This window comes from Mus musculus, chromosome 3, assembly GCF_000001635.26.
Source record: "Mus musculus strain C57BL/6J chromosome 3, GRCm38.p6 C57BL/6J".
Taxonomy (NCBI): Eukaryota; Metazoa; Chordata; class Mammalia; order Rodentia; family Muridae; genus Mus; species Mus musculus.
The window spans coordinates 84,585,582-84,603,148 of record NC_000069.6 but is presented as its reverse complement, the minus strand read 5'-3'; the positions used below and the strand labels follow the sequence as shown (position 1 = coordinate 84,603,148).

At 42.9% G+C, this 17,567-nt stretch overlaps 1 protein-coding gene across 1 annotated transcript; it reads right to left on the bottom strand.

The window, feature by feature from the left end:
• Positions 1 to 6,116: 6,116 nt before the first annotated feature.
• Tigd4 (tigger transposable element derived 4) lies at positions 6,117 to 9,575 on the bottom strand. Its single transcript, NM_207278.2, has one exon. The coding sequence runs from the start codon at positions 9,369 to 9,371 to the stop codon at positions 7,830 to 7,832; it is 1,542 nt and encodes a 513-aa protein (NP_997161.1). The 5' UTR covers positions 9,372 to 9,575; the 3' UTR covers positions 6,117 to 7,829.
• Between the last annotated feature and the right edge of the window lie 7,992 nt (positions 9,576 to 17,567).

The window sequence follows — 17,567 nt, the reverse complement described above, 5'->3', positions numbered from 1 at the left end:
TACTAGTGAGACTTCATAGTAAAGAGGGAGAGAGAAAGGAGAGAGGGAGGGGAGGGGGAAGAGAAGGAGAGATAGGGGAGGGGGAAGAGGAGTGGAAGGGAGAGGGAGAGGGGAGACTGATTCTTTCTAAAGAGTTTACATTCTGGTCTGAACAAGTACTAGTTTTTCTGCCTGTGAAATCAAGACAGTACCTGTCCTAATCATTGTGCAATGCAGTCATCATGAGTCACCCAGATAAACATGTGCGGCACTGTGTATTAACTATCAACTTACAAAACACCATGCCCACTTTGTAAAAAGGTAGTACTACTATTAGGATGTTACATGCCTTAATTTACACAAAATGCTCAGCTCAATGCCAGGAATATTGCAAGCACAACCATGACCGAGGTCCCTATTGAAGCAATGTTTGTGTCACAAACACACATCAACCCGTTGCTTCTGCTCCTCTGGAGCCCCCTGACTTACACTCACTTTTATGCTTATGTTTAAATTAATACAAAATTACGGTGAGAGTGAATTCCTGGAAATTAAAGTTGCATGAGGGGATCTGCCTTCAAGCTCTGTCCCACAGATGTTGTTGCTTCTGAGGCAGCTCAGACGAGAAGCAAGAAATAACAGGAGCCATCTTGCCTGGCAGCTATTCCTTAAAGTGCTTAATATAAATTTGTAGCTCCCCAAAATAATTTTCTTGACCTCAGTGCTCTTTTGGACTCCTATTTCCAACTTAATCCTTTCATCCCACCCCACCCTAGATATATTTGACAGGCCTGGGCTCAGGCCTAACTTTCCTTTCTTGTCTGTGTATCTTTGTGAAGGTCACATGCACACTTGGAATGGAAGGGTGATCCCCCCCCTCGCCTGGTTGGTACTTTATGAGATCAAGGTGGGGCTTTAGAGATTTATCTACAACACAGACAAACCCAAGGGAAAACCATGAATTTCCTTCTATGATTTACACGTGGCAATTTTAAAGAGAATGTACACTCTTCCTGTTCTGTAAGGCACAGAAAGTACAAAATGAAACCCTGTAGAAATGCTGCTGAAGTGCCTTGACCACGCCTGCCTGCCTTGGGTCTGTTGCCAGGCTCTGGTACCCGGCTCACTGCTTGTTCTGGCCTGAGGCTGTTCAGTAGGGTTTCTCATTGCGGGAGCTCACAGTAAACCCTACTCTACTCGCTTGGACTCTATCCGCTACACAGAGTCGGAACCACGTATAAAGTGTGGTTTTTATCATTTGGAGTGTTCACTCCACCTTTCTAGTTAGATGGTAAAACCAAGACAGGCGCAAGTCTGGCTCTCCTGGAAACTTTGGGCTAACCAAATGGTGCACCTCGACATGGTCACACCCTGAAATGGCGGGCCAACAGGGAAGGCCCTCCAAAAAGGTTTGTGTGTCTGTGGCAGTCTTCTCTATCCTGGGCAGCTCCTAATACTGCTCCTATGGTCGAATTGATTTTTTTCTCTGACTGCAGAAGGCATGCTATTCCTCGGAGGGATGTGGCCATGTACCCATGACCTGACAATTTTAATACTTTATTTCTGATGCTTCTCTAAATGACAGCGTCCAAGAGTGTCTTCATGAGCAAGTCCTTATTATGGAGATTCAGCCTGGTGCTAAGTCCTGGACTCTCTGTTTTGTTTCCAGGGGGTATGAGGCTTCAGACGGTTCTTTTAATTGTATTTGTCGAGAATAGTAGTCATAAAAATATACTAGAAAACTATTTAAAATAACATTATCAAAAATAGCAGGCAAAGGAGAAAGGAAAAATGTATGTACCAGAGAAGGCTCAGCTAAAACACTAGTGTCTGCTCCATTTTCTCCAAGTATCAGTTAGTAACACCCGGACATTTAAAAACACAGGGAGGTGGGAGACTGGATGTGGGCTCAGGAGATAGTCTGTGTAACTTTTACTAGCTAAGAGTTTATGAACAGCAGGAAGATGAGTGTTTTCCTCGTCTCTTTGTTAGGTTTCCCTTCTCTGAATGTGTTTATTTACTGTGCTGGGGTTGGAACTCAGGGCTCTGTGGACGCTAGCAAGTGGTTTACCCCTAATCTGCATCCTCAACCCAGTGAGTAATTTCTTAATGGTAACCCCTTGGCCTGTGCTGTAGCTCTGTTGTAGAATGTTTGCCTAACACATAAGAGGTCTCTCTATTCAGTCCCCAGCACACACACACACACACACACACACACACACACACACACACACACACACACACAGAGAGAGAGAGAGAGAGAGAGAGAGAGAGAGAGAGAGAGAGAGAGAGAGAGAGAGAGAGAGAATCTTCCCTAATTCTAACTTTCTATTTTGGAGAAGTCTGAAGAGAAACTCCCTTGTAGTCTCCACAGTGTAAGAAATGTCTTCTCCTCTGTGCATCTTGAGTTTAGCAGGTGAAGTGAGAGCACTCCTGTTCCAAGTATGTCTCAAGTTTCAAAGTTGGTGGGTTTTTTTTAACTATTTCAAAGTAGAACAAAGCAAAATTAAAACCCCTCTGCCTTTTAAAGCTAACCCTCTCAAAAACTAAAGGCACCCCCAAGTAAACGCAGACAGTGTCTAAAAGCTAACCTTATCTAATGGCTCCAGGGCCTTTGGAACTTGACAAGATTTCCAGAATTGCTCTTGGGGGCTTGGGATGTCTGCAGTCCCCATAGGAGCAGCTAAGTCACTGAAAGTGTTGGCTTTTTAATTTGCCTCACGAAGGATGCACTACCTGCCTCCTGTCCTACGACACCCGCCAGAAGTGTTTAACTGGTTCCGATGCAGTGAGGTGGTGCTCGGGCGGTTAATTAGGAACTACACCTTTTCCTCATGCAGAGAGGTTTGTAAATCGCCCAGCAGAGTGTGTGCCTGCTACACACACTGTGGAAAGAAGGAAGGCTGCCTAAGCTTGTGGTGAAGGTTCGTACAGAAAATACAAATGTGAACTCTCTGATAACCAGGGACAGTATGTGGGATAAAGTTGGCATCTTGTTAACTAAATAAGATAGGGTGGGGCAGAGTAAGGTGATTCAGACTACCCATTAAACTAAGTTTTAAAGAGCTGCTTTAATATGCCACCCAAACCATCGAGATGACACTTCAGCCATATCAGTGAATAATGACTATTGCTAACATATTATTTATGTATTTGTCTATTGATCTCAAGGGACTTTTTTTTTTTTTAAAGACAGGGTTTCTCTGTGTAGCCCTGGCTGTCCTGGAACTTACTTTGTAGACCAGGCTGGCCTCTAACTCAGAAATCCACCTGCCTCTGCCTCCCGAGTGCTAGGATTAAAGGCATGCACCACCACTGCCCGGTGTGGGGACATTTTCTTGGGGATGTTGTGTTGAACTGGCACTAATCAGAGCCCAAGACTAGGCAGGCATGGGCTCACCCCAGGGGTGCTGGGCTGCTTCAGCACTAAGTCAGATCCCACAGTCCCTGGGCCTTCACATAATGCCCCTTTCATTGACTTTGATTGTAATCCTTATTCATGGATGAACTTTTTATGTCAACTCCTTCAGCTATTTGTCTGTGGGTTCAGGACCCAGCAAGAACCAACGTTCTGTTAGCCGCCCAGTAGAGTGCAGAGAGGCCTGCTGTCTTCCCTTGTTCTTTATTCCCTCCTACAACGGGAAGGAGTAGTTTTGAGTGTCTGAGTGTTTGAGTAGTTTTGAGTGTTAGGATGCTCCTTTTGCAAGCAGGTGCCTTTGAACTCCTCAGTGTTCAGTGAGGAGTGGCTTGGTGTAGAGGGTAAGGCCCTTTCCCCAGAATCTCTCTCTTTTTTTTTCCTAACATTTTCCATCTGTTCTGGGGCCCATGGCTCTGCTTATGGTAAAAGCTTTCAAAAGCAAAGATGGGAACTTTTTCTCCCCTCCCTGTCCCTCTATGTAAAATGGCTCTTTATTGAACCCTAACCCAGCTAATTGATCAAGGCCAGGCCTCCTCTACCTCAGGCCAGTTCTTCCTCTGGACATTTCCTTCAGTTCCTGACGGCGGCATCCTCCTCCTGAGCCTGACACGTGAGGCACCCAGGGATCTCTCCCATCTTTCCTCCCTTGCCTAGTAAAACTCCAGTTTATCCCAGGAGTCCAGAGCTCAGGTTTTGGCTCTAGACACCTTGCTGATTCACTCCATCTCCGGACCAGCTTCACGTTGCCTGACTTTGTAGACACAGATGCCATGTTGCCAGTGTTCCTGTAGTCACTGAACACTGCCTGCTTCCTTCACTAACCTGCCAATGTCACAACGAAGGCACTTTTTCTCCCTCTGCTCTTATCATTAACCTTCGGTGCCTACCACCATGAACAGGATAAACCCTTTCTAAGGATCAGGCGCCCCTCCCCCCTTTATTAAAATCTTTGGTCACCAGATTTGAGCTGATTCTACTTACACCCCAGCAACTGAAAGTGAGGGGAAATCAATTTGTTCTTCTCAAAGGTCAATATGACTTCTCTAACTGAACTATTGGGTCTGGAAAACAATGGTCAAATATGAAATAATAATAATAATAATAAAAACTTCAACAGGGTTTAAAGCTGAAATTGCATAGCTCAGTTCAAGAGACGTTATAAAAGGTTACTCACTTGTATGGTAGGTCTGACTTGCATAATGTGTACATAGTTCAGGAATGAAGAACTACACTTTTAAAACTAGTTTTACCCGCTCACAAGCCATCAGTAGAAATCAAACTTGATCTCTCCACTTCTATAATTGTCTTTTGGTTCAAGCTTTCTTCTGGCAATTATTCAGACACTGTACAATTACTTCTAGGGGCAGGTACAGGATTTGCTATAGACAGGGCTTAACCACACAGTGGACTGGTAGCTCCTTGATGTAGGGCAAGCAACACTGCGTAAAGCACTCTAGGGGCTGAAAGGTGGACTTCCACATCCTCTTTGGGGAAAGTTCCTCATTTGTTCCCAAGGTCTCTGGAAACCAGTGCACAGTGCTGAGTTATAACTTTCGCAATGTGGAGCATAGGTGTGGCATCAGCCAGCAGCGTACCACAGTGACTGTGCATTCAGAAAGGGCTTGCAAAGAGGAAGCAAGGGGAAACAGGTTCTGTCCTCCCCTTTGATTTGTTCCTAGTTTAGGAAGCTAGACGACCATCTTGACTCAGTTCTTACATCTGACAGGCATGTGGTCACACCAGGAGCCTGCTATGTATTTAGCATTCTCTAGAGATATAATAAGATTATACAACTGTCCCCACTTAAAAGAAGTTGCTGAAGGGTGACAGCTGAGAACAAACTAAGTAAACATGGAATGGATGGGGGTGGGGGTGGTGGTGGTGGTGGGGAGCTATGCCTTTTGATTTTGTTCTGACATATTACACAAGAGTTGTCCCATCCAGAAGGTGATTCCTTCAATTAGTGAATACATGAATGTGGCCATGCTGTTTATAGTATAGCATCCTGCACGGGTTTCACTAACTCATCTCTATGCCACAGTGCCTGTTGTATTGGGTTAGGACTCTAGGATCTCCCACTGGCCGTGACCTTCTGCTGACGTACCTGCTCTGTACTGTATTGCATTCTGGGAATCTTTGTGCAGCAGAGGCCCAGCCCAGCTCCCCACTGCACAGTGAACCTGAAGAAAGCAGATGTCCACTTCCCAGCTGTGCCTGTCCACAGGGACCTGGGACCCTACTGATGCAGTAGGTTCGTTTCTCTTCTCTTGGGGGATGTTCTCCTGGACAGCTTTCCTTCAGTTCCCCTTCTCTCCTTGATTCCTTCTTCCAGCTAATCTGTCTTTTATATAGTGAGAAGAAGGTTTGCAGTGAGGGCAGAGCCTGCATAAGAGCAAGGCAGGCAGGATGAATCCCACAGGCCGCTGCTAGTTCTGCACCCTCCTGCTTTAACTTGAACTAAACCTTCCATTCAGTAATTCATGAACAACTCAAAGGGAAGAATGTCCCGAATGTAATTCAAGATTTGTTCTTAGTAATAAGTAAAGATCACTGTTGAGACAACAAGAACATATAGAGTAAGAACAATGAAAAAATTGAAAACCAGACTAACTGTAAATATTTTTTTTTTGAGAGAGAGACACATGGGTGCTCAAGACCTCTTTTAGGTCCATGAGATGGAGCCAAATTAAAATTACACATCAAATCACAAAGTGCTTTTAATTTAAATAGTCAATGTTTAATAATAAAGGAAACTTCTAAAATATTAATACATTTTAGGGCTCAACTAAATCCTCAGAGCCGAGCAAATCAACAATAGAAAATAAGAATGGTTTGTTAAATTATTTTCTTCTAAATGGCAGACTAAGAATTCACAACAAATCATTATGCTTTGTATTTTTCTAAAATAGTTTTCAAGGGAACCTAAGTTAGGTATAATAAGTTAAGTAAACATGCTACTTAAAACTGAACAGTGGGAAAGGCTGGCACATTGTTAAAATTTTGTTCAATTACTATTTTTTTAAGATGGTGAGTAGGTAATTTCCTAACAGTATTTTAATGTAATAAATAGGCAACACTTTCTCTGAAAAATTTTAGAGAAGAAAATATTGGAGGAAGAAAATTAAATACCACAATGTGCTAAAAATAAAATGCAGTAAAATCAAGAACAAAACTAGATTTTTTTGTCTTTTTTTCCTCTTTTTTTTTAATTGGATATTTTCTTTATTTACATTTCAAATGTTATCCCTTTTCCCAGTTTTCCCCCCTCCCAGAAACCCCCATCCCATTCTCCCTCTACCTGCTTCTATGAGGGTGTTCCTCCACCCACTCAAGCACTCCCACCTCCCCGCCCTTGGTTCTCCTACACTGGGGCATCTATCCAGCCTTCAGAGGACCAAGGACTGCTCCTCCTATTGATGCCTGACAAGACCATCCTCTGCTACATATGCAGCTGGAGTCTTGTGTACTCAAAAACAAAACTAGATTAAAGGCTGAGCTCTTGCAATTTTTTAAAAAGCCCCACAAGTTTTCTTCTTGGTGATTCTAAGTGGGTCTTCAATTGCCTCCCTATTCAAATATAAATATGCGTTTAATAACTATTTCCCTTCAAGTATTTTCCCACTAAACAAGCGCACACACACATGCACAGCAGAAGGACCCCTCTCTCCTGGTGATAGAAGGCAGAGCAATAGCTTTCCATTTGACTTAATTTGACAAGTAATTTGAAAGCAGCAAGAACCACATTGTTCATCATCTTGGTGCACAGCAGCTTAGAATATATTTTCATAAATTTTTTCAGTCTGGAAGATTAACTAATTAGAACATAATTTTATACTACTATGATGCTCAAAAGTTTAATTAGACTGTGCATATTGGCTTATACCGACAATCCCAGCATTTGAGAGGCCAAGGCAGGAGCACTGCCATGAATCTGGGGCAACTTGGATTACACAGTGAGACCCTTTCTTTAAAAACCAACCAAAAAAAGGAAAGAGAACAAACGAATTCATTAGCATAGAGGTGGCATGCATATGACTTTACAAAAATAAATACGCTTTTTTTAAGACTACAAAGATAAAATATTCTAGAACATGATCTGAACTTAAAAACAAAGATAATGAAAACCTGCAATTTCATGCGCGTGAGTCAGCCAGCTGGCGTTCTTTCACACACATGCTAAGTTTCTTTCAAGTATAAAGCCTCTGAAACACATTTTTTATTCTCCCCAAACCTGCTAAACGGAATTTTGCAGTTTTACTTAGTCATTCTTTACTAGGGAGCCCCCGCTATGCAGATCAAAGGCTCTGCAGTTAAGCCACCGATTATTATCAAGCTTTCTCTTTTCTTGTTTAAGCGATACTTTCTGTTTACATTCCTTGGGTAATAAGATACCCGAGGAAAAGTTACTGCTCTGCAGCCGAACAATACGTGACTACTTAGGTGACAAAGCGTTAATAAAGTTTTCAAGGTCTGCTAAAGAACCGTGAAGTTCATCATTCAGGTCGTGACTTCTAAGAAACCTTTTCAGAGTGCCTACAGCTGAGAGCGCGTCCTTCTTGGATGGTGACGGCAGATCCACTTCTAGCGCCCCGCTGTCCTCCTCCTCTTCATCGGAAGTATAAAGACCAGTTTCGTCTTGCTTACTTTCTCCGGCCCACTCGGCATCATCTTTCTGGGTGGCTTCACAAGTCTCCAGGTCCTCATCCAGGGCAGCGTATTCCTCTATGGACAAGCCTTCAAGAAACTCCACTCCTGCCCCCACTGCATGGGCAGTCAGGTCAAGAGCAACAGCAGCATCTGCATTGGCTGTGTCATTTTCTCCCTTTGGAGACCTGAATCCTGCTTCTTCATAGCTTTTAACAATAGTCTCTGGAGTTACAGCTCTCCAGCAGAGATGCAATGTATCAACTGCATCTAGAAGAGAAAATGTAAACTCTTTGCTACTTTCGACTGAACTTAAAAATTTCTTGATAAGACAATGCCGATATTTGATTTTAAGGCTTTTAATAACACCTTGATTCATAGCTGCAAACCCGGAAGACAAGCATGACGGGAAGAATGCCAACTCAATGGACTTTAGGTTTTTCACTTCCGGATGTGCGGGGCAAGAGTCAACAAAAATCACCACTCTTCGTTTCTGGGCTTGGAATTTCTCATCCAGCTTCTGCATCCACTGCTCGAATATGGCTGCGGTCATCCACGCCGTTCTGTTAGCTTCATAGTACACAGGCAATGATTTTATGCCCTTGAAACAACGCGGGGCTCGGTTTTTCCCGATGATCAGCAAAGGGAGCTTCTCAGAGCCATCCATATTTGTTCCGAGTGCCAGCGTTATCCTGTCTTTGCACAACTTTCCAACTGAGCATGTTTCCCCTTTGAATGCAAAAGTATTTGTAGGTAACATTCGATAAAGCAACCCAGTCTCTTTTACATTGAAAACATTTTTAGGATGATAATCATTTAAGTAATAAGGTAGCACATTTTGGTACCACACAGTGGAAGGGTCTATAGATATACCCGTGGCTTCTACGGGTTGTGCTCTGAATACTAAGCCATACCTGGACTTAAAACGATCCAGCCAACCATTGCTGCACTTAAAATCATTGTGTCCCAGCTTCTGGGCAAAATCATTAGCTTTTAGACGCAACATCGGGCCATTAACTGGAACGTTTAGACACTGAGCAATCCGATACCACCTCATCAATGCTTCTTCTAGATCCGTATAAAACGCTGTTCTCAGTCTTTTTCTCTTCGGATCAAATCTCAAAGACTCAAAGGCTTCTAGAACTTTGTCTTTGTTTTTCATAATGGAAGACAATGAATTTTTCTTTATGCCATATTCAGCTGCAATCTCTGCCTTTTTCTTGCCACTTTCCACTGCATTTATGATGTCAATCTTCTCCTCGATGGACAGGCTCTTCTTTTTCTTCACGGTTACGGGCTGAGTCCCGATATCCACAGAGGCTTCTGCCATCTCAGATGCGGCTTGTGCAGACCTTGGCTCTGAGCTCCTGGTGTAAGTTTCCGTAATCAAATTTGGTTTTCAGTAGGATACAGAGCAGGGCTTTCTACCTATCATTTCCTGTATTAAAGTTGGTAAGTACCAACAGTCTCATTCTCTAGGAAAACAACCACTAGATACATCTTTTCCAAAAGTCTGAAGAAAAATTCTATATGCGGTTAGAAGAGGCACCACCTTCTTAGGATCTTGTGTGGCTCAATTTATAGTTCTTCAGAGTTCCAGAAGTCAGGCTAAAATAGGAATGTCATTATGTCAAACCTGCCCAGTCCTGCTGGGGTATTTTTGGAGCTGCAATCCTTTAAGACGATTCATTTTATCCATGCATGTCTTGTACTAAATTCTCCACAGCAGGTTCAGAGATAAGAAACATTAAAAAATGTTCATGGAAAGATATCCCAGCTTAAGTTCTAGTTTCTTCAAGGGTACAGAATGAAAAAAAAAATGGCACACTCCTTCTACTTCTTGAAAATGCCAGGGGAAAAGGCAGAAGTTTAGCAATGTGGAAACTGGATACTGCCATGCTCAGAGCGACAATGAAAAGGAAGGGAAGAAGTTTCTGGAAATGTAGTAACCAAAGCTTCCAGACGGATGCTTGCTTCCCGAATGGCCTCGCCATTAAAAGCTCTGCTCTGTGGCTTGCATCCCCCGCTTGTGCTTTGCAATACATACTTCTAAAGTACATTGGACAAATTTAATCTGCTTTGAAAATTGTTTGTGCATGCCAAAACTAAAGAACTAAAAATGATCCTGGATAGATTCTTGGTGGCTATTTTCTACATGAGGTCACAGACTGTACCCTCTGGCTCTACAAGAAAAAAAATAACTACAGACTGCAGTCATGAGCTCAATTTTTAATAGCACATGGGAGACGGTCTTCTTCATAGGAGTCTGCTAGAAATACTTCATTGAAATACTCAATTCAGGTGATGACTATATTCCATTAAAACGTCTAAACCCTATGCTCCCTCAAAGCTAAATAAAATCCAATAATTTTTACATCAGTTTAGTATAGTCTATGAATATAAACAGGTCAGTGTTGAGAACATGCTTCATAATAAACACGTTGTTAAGGAATATAATGTAGAAAATTATCTAGACTAAAATAAGAGAGTAGAGTGATCATGTTTCTTACCCTTTCAGGCCCTCTATGTTGGTTTGTCTATGTGTGGAAAAGTGACTTGCCATAGTATGGATCTTGAGAAGTGACCACTGTTAGAACTTAAGTGGTCCTGGGTCTTAACCATTAAAGCCTCGGCCGCTTTACCTGTAAAAGGGGAGAAACCACAGGACTGACTTCATACTGCTGCTGTGTACTTAGTAAGGCTCAGTGAATTTCCTAAGAGGCACTCAGAATAGCTTCTCTCTCTCTCTCTCTCTCTCTCTCTCTCTCTCTCTCTCTCTCTCTCTCTCTCTCCCTCCCTCCCTCTCTTTCTCCCTCCCTCTCTCCCTCTCTCCCTCCTCCTCTCTGTCTCACACACACATCTTTGCACATAGACCAGCTGGGCCTCAGACTTGCCATCCTCTTGATTCAGCCTCTCAAGTGTTGGCTAGGTCTAACAACAGGAAACCACCATGCGCAGGATAACTTAATAGTTGAAGAAAGTGTCCAGCGAATGTGGGCTGATGCTTTCATTATCATGGTCTTCTCTTTTCAATTTTTTCAGCTCTAAATTGCAGATTGGGGGCAGGAATGGCACTTAAAAATAGACTAGAAACGGTGGCGTGAGGGGGGGGTCAGAGGAGGATGTTGGATTTCCTCTTCTTTACTCTCTGTCTTCTGCCTTTCCTTTCTTGAGACAACGTTTTCCATTGAACCTGGAGCTCACCGTTTTTCATCTAGGCTGGCCATCTGTCTCCATGCCCACCCCCAGCATCCAAGTTACAGGTGCATGAAGCTACGCATGTTTTTTAGGTAGATGCTAGGCTCTAACAGAGGTAGGTAGGTCTTCATGCTTGAGCAAGTACCCTTAGCTGGTGAGTCCTCTTCTTTTGCCAAGACTCATTCTTCTTAAGCAGTAGCATGAGATCAGCCAGGGGTTCCAGGCAGGTTCACACTCACCTCCCAGACACCAGCTCTCTTGCCAGAATCTATCTATTCTGGGCATGCTGTGGCCAAGTCAACAAGAAGCTAATTTGATAAGTGAACATTATTATGCGGACACCCCAGTCTTCCTGTTGTGTCTCCAGCTTCCGAGATGACAAGATACATCTTTTTGCTTGCTTTTTTGTTCTGTTTTGTTTTTAAGACAGGATAGCTCTGCATGATCTAGGCTCGCCTTGACCTCATAATTTTCATATTTCACCTTCTTGAATTGCTGGGGTTGTAGGTATACCCAGCTTACAGAAAAGTTCTCATTAAATTTTTTCTGCCCCTGTTGTCCAACTCAAAGGAGTAATTTGAATCACCAAAATTACAACTCATACATTTTTTCTAAATTGTTGTTGCAAAAATGTTCTCAATAATAATGGCATCATCATGGCATTGGTTCTCAAATTGCTTTGCTGCCTATATTCCAACTAACTAAGGAGGTAGGAAGAACTGCATTTTAATAGTCTCAAAGTTATGACATATTTGAACTGAAGTTCATAATCTAGTCGTTTTAATGCCCAGTCTGTATTCTATTCTTTATATTAGATCATATTGACAGGGCCTTCCCTGACCGTAGTTTACAATCTGGATTCCCTGTACCAAACCAAGTCAGCTCCTACATAAAGCTTGCAATAACAACCCCCCCCCTGCCCCCGGCAAGACAGGGTTTCTCTGTGTAGTCGTGGCAGCCCTGGAACTCCCTCTGTAGACCAGGCTGTCCTAGAACTCAGAGAGCTGTCTTTCTCTGCTTTCCATGTGCTAGGATTACAGGCATGTGCCAGCATGCCCAGCTTACAACAACTTTTTTTAAAAAAATGTTTATTTTTATTTTATGTCCATATGTGTCTCTGAATGTATGTATACATACTTCATGGGATCAGGAGTCTGTGGACGTCAGAAGAGGCATTGGGTCCTCTGGAACTGAGGTTACAGATGTTTATCTGCCATGTGGGTGCTTTGTAAAAACAACTGCTCTTAAGCACTGATCCACCTTTGTTTGTTTGTTTGTTTTTAGCTCTCTCCAGCTCTAACAACATCACATTCTAAAGGCAATATTAAGTGTCTAAGGAAGAAGAGACCATTCTGGATGCTGTGAGCATCCATAGCACCTTTAGCTGACTGTAAGGGAAAGCTAGGCTGGCTAAGTAAGTGGGATCTGACCATTTGACTCATTCCTAAGAAAAAACATGTTCATTTCCCTGGAGGAACTCCTTGTGTATTCCTGCAAATCCGTGACTATCTTGTATGTAAGTATTTCTCTTATTAGTTTGATATCAGCATCCAGGGACCCCCCTCCCTCCCATCTTACTTTATTTGCCAGAGATGAACAACAAGGGCTGCAGAAATGCTAACTTCCTTTCTTTGTTTATCCTAACTAAAGAAAAAAAAAGACTGAAAATCTCTAACCTCCAAATGTTAAATCCAGGAGACTTACTTACTGACTAGGGATGCAATCTGTTAAGTCCATGCAAATATTCCAAATAAAAAGATTCAAACTCTGAGCCTGGAGGTGGTGGAATATGCCTTTAATCTCGGCACTTAGGAGGCAGAGGCAAACAGATGTCTAAGTGTTTGAGGACAGCCTGGTCTACATAGTGAGTTCTAGGACAGCTAGGGTAACACAGAAAAACCCTGTCTCAAAAACCAAAGAGAGATTCAAACTCTGAAATACTTTCGTGAAGCCCTTCAGATAATGAACACTAAGCCTGTATACACAACCACAAAGACCAATTCAAATAGAAATGAGCGATATCTTTATTTAAGAAAATATTCAACTTCCATCTTGAGTCAACAGTATCATTTCCTTCAACAACAGAAGTCAAAATTTCCACAATGAAATGTAATACATTCCTAAAACAATCAAATATGTGAGTAAACCAGACAAAGTAGGCCTTTCCCCTAGAAAAGCATAATCATCAATACTGCCCAATTAATAAAATGGATGTTATTCAACCTCTCACAGGATAATGGCTGATGTTGGTTTTTGCAAGGCATAACGGCAGTAACTAATGTTTACTGTGAGTGCTCATCCTTCTAATTAAGCCCCGTATTCATTTTCCCCTGAACACACTGAAGAGGAGAAATGCTGTCCTACAAGTTAGAGAATATTTTCTTGATGTCAACAGTTAGACTAAGTAATAATAACAGGCTTTGCCCTAAAGAATCCTACAAGTGGGGGCTGGTGAGATGGCTCAGTGGGTAAGAGCACCCGACTGCTCTTCTGAAGGTCCGGAGTTCAAATCCCAGCAACCACATGGTGGCTCACAACCATCTGTAACGAGATCTGACTCCCTCTTCTGGAGTGTCTGAAGACAGCTACAGTGTACTTACATATAACCAATAAATAAATCTTTAAAAAAAAAAAAAAAAAAAGAATCCTACAAGTGGTAAGAAAAATACAAATCCTCTTTGATGTTTGGATTTTTCCTAGGAGAGTGGTAGCATCTCCTGTTTTCCAGGGTATAGTTACAGAGATTGTTCTGAGGCACATCAATTGGTATAAAGCTTATGGGAGACAAATTAAGCAGTATGAGAGGAAAAACTTAAAATGTCTTTAACTTTTTAATCTTGAACGTCTTTATCTAGAACTCTATCTGGAATTGGAATTCCAGGCAATTGTGAACCCACTGGGAGCTGGGAGCTGGGAGCTGGGAGCTGGGAGCTGGGAGCTGGGAGCTGGGAGCTGGGAGCTGGGAGCTGGGAGCTGGGAGCTGGGAGCTGGGAGCTGGGAGCTGGGAGCTGGGAGCAAGGGGCAGTTAAGTGCTCCTATCCACTGAGCTCTTTCCAGTCCAGCAAGCATTTATTATCACTGATGTTCATAGGTCAGAAGCCCAGGAAAACTTAGCTGGGTATCCAGCATGTCACAGAGCAGAAGTCAGGATGCCAGCCTCTTATCTAGAGGCTCCCAAGCCGCACTGAGGTCATCCAGAGCTTAGCTCCTTGCTGCAGTAGGAGTGAAGTTCCTGGCATTTGGTGGCAGTTGCTGGGAATCACTCTCCATACTCAGAGTCCTCCGTCATGTCCTTGTCACTAGACTTCATTCCACAACAGAGAAAACTCCTGTCCACATCTCCTTTACACTTTGATTTTCTTTGATTCCTCTCCTAACTGCTACAAGGTCTTCTACAAGGGTATAAGTTAAAAAAGTAAATGATGAATCTACAGGCCAGAAAATACTGAAAATCACAACAGTCTGGCACACCACAGGTTCTTCTTTTGTTTTGTTTTTTTTTGTTTTTCTATTTTATATAATTAATAAAACAGTGCTTGTATAAAAATTCACACAAAGTTGCTAGAGAGCAAGCAAGTTCCAAAACCGTCCCAGGTCTGTGGTACATTCAGTTTTCTAAGGGCACTCAGATCAGTCTAACAGGCAGACATGATGTGGTCTCTCATTCTCTTTGGTAAAAGTATTCTTGTTACTTACTCCTCACAGTATCACTCTGATATCCACTTTGTGCAGGGTCTGTGCTTCCTGGGATGTCAGACATTAAGGCTGGATCTACAAGAGGCAAGGACTGCCCACATCAGTGACAGCCCCTGGGCCCTCACCCCCTACTTCAGAATGACCCAGTAACTTCCAACCAGGGGTCTTCAGGTCCCTCTGGATCAGGTAGGAAGCAATTGCTCCGGGAATGGTAGGAAACCAGGGCAATCTGTACAAGAACCCAAATGGCTACACTGTGGCCAAATCCAGTCACCACTAAGTAGAACCCATTGGTCAGTTGATGATTATTGCTGATATGAGCCCCTCATCCCCTAACTTAAAAGGAAAGGAAGTTTTGGGGTTCAACATTGAAGGGGAAGGGCAGCGAGCACTGACACTAGACATTGATTCCCTGACAAACGTTTGCCATCAGACAGACAAGGCCACATGAACTAAAGCAGTATTCAGACACTGTACACTCAAGAGTATCTCCAGACATTCTTTAACAGCTTACTAACAGAGAAAACCAAGACCACTACCACCTACTGTGACATACTATTTTAGTGAACATCAGAATGTCGGGGCTAATCTTTAGTCCTCTGGATACAAGGCAAAAATAATCCAAAACACAAAGAAAGAATTTAGATGGGGACAGGGAAAGCAGTTGCCAACAGATTTCATGAGAACCATTAAATTCTGAAAAAATAAGTATTTTATATTTATATTGCTTCATGGGAAAAAACAAAAGAAGCCCACTGGAGCTCCTTGTATGGACAGGTAAGTGAGGACACTATACAGTCCAGCAATCAGGAAACAGCTCCCAGAATGTTCGGCTCTTTTCACTGAAGGGACGATGGGGGATGGGGGTGGGGGTGGGGGTGGGGGAGAGAAGCCCTACATAATTAAAGTATTAAGGAAACCAAAATACAGGTCCCCAGAATTTAATATGCTCTGAGTTACAAAAAGTCCCGCTCTGTACCTAGAGCCTGCCTCTCTGATGTGAGTACACCATAGGTTCTTAATAACAATTTGTCACATAAATGACGAAAAATATGAATAAAAAGACAACCAGCGACAAACGTTGTTCATGCTAGAAAATGAACTGTGAGTTAAGCCAAGCCACCCACATTTCCTCCTTTTTACTTTTTAATTCTAATGCTCTGTGCCAGATTGTAAAAGGTGGCTAAAGCATGGGGCGACATAACACTGGCAGCCTTCCCGTTCAGATAGCAGGGTAGTAAATTACTCTGTTCTTATCCATAGCTTACAGCCCTCTGCAGAATCTCGACCACACCACTTCCCAGACTGAAAAGGCACTCACTTTTGTCTTTCACAACTAGATAGCAAGTATGCACACTTAAACCTGCCCACTCCACTTCTCTAAATAGCAGCAATTGCTGGTCTTTGCTACGTTTCATAGTGTGTGACAGATAACATGTCCTATAACCCAAGTACTGTTAACTTTCTAATGTCCTGAAAGAATAAAACAAGTCCAAAGTTCAGTCTGCCCAAAAGGATCCTGAGGGAGCCAATGAAGTGGCTTGAAGCTAAAGTACTTGCCATACAAGCCTGGTAACATGAGTTATCTTTGTTTTGTTTTGTTTTTTTTGGAATAGGGGAAACAGAGATGAAGAGTCAGCAGTGTAAGGCAGACCAACTGGGGTTCAAACTAGGGGCTGCCGGAAAAAGGTGGCAAAAATGAATTCTTATGGGGAGAACAGGAATGGGTTTGTGATGGAAGCCAGGGCTGAGCTCAGAGCCATGATGAGTAGGAGCGTGGTGGTGAGGTGTAGGAGAGGTCTGAGACCATCTCTGCAGAGAAGACAAGACAGCCGGCGTGTCCAAGACACAATTACAGGGCTAGGAACATGCCAAGCAGATCTGTGTAATCACACCATCATCTTCCTGGCAGGATGGATGGTGTCGGCTAAATGAGCACTCCCACTCCACATACACAAGAGTGCTGATTTGGTTGATGAGTTATGCAACAGAAAACAATATTGGGGCCAGACCCTGGTGAGTCTTGCATATCGGGGCAGGAGGTCAAATTTATTCAGAATGCTACCAAAGCCAACTGGAGGTCCAGAGGGAGAAAGTTAGAGTCATATGAGAAGGTCCCTCTGTTATCAACAATAACAGATGATATAATGAGATAATGAATGAATTAATGAATGAATGACTTAGCGCCTGTGCTTAAAGCCTTCATACTACAAAGCTCACACAGTGTACTTTATACATAATGGGAGTGAAACTGTACACATACATACTAGAAAGCTTTCAAAAGTATAGCACCTTTACTTGTTTGTTTTCGAGACAGTTTCTCTGTATAGCAGCTCTGGTTGTACTGGAACTCACTCTGTAGACCAGGATGGCCTTGAACTCAGAAATCTGCCTGCCTCTGCCTCCCAAGTGCTGGGATTAAAGGCGTGCGCCACCACCGCCTCGCACCTTTACTTTTTACTGTCTATCTGGGAGCTGCTGTTGCTGCTGCTGCTTCTTCCTCCTCCTCCTTTTCTTCTCCCTCTCTTCCTCCCCCCTCCTCCTTCCTCTTCTTCTTCTAACTTTTATTGATTCTTTGTGAATTTCGAATCAGGCACTCCAATCCCACTCATCTCCCTGTACCTCCATCTGC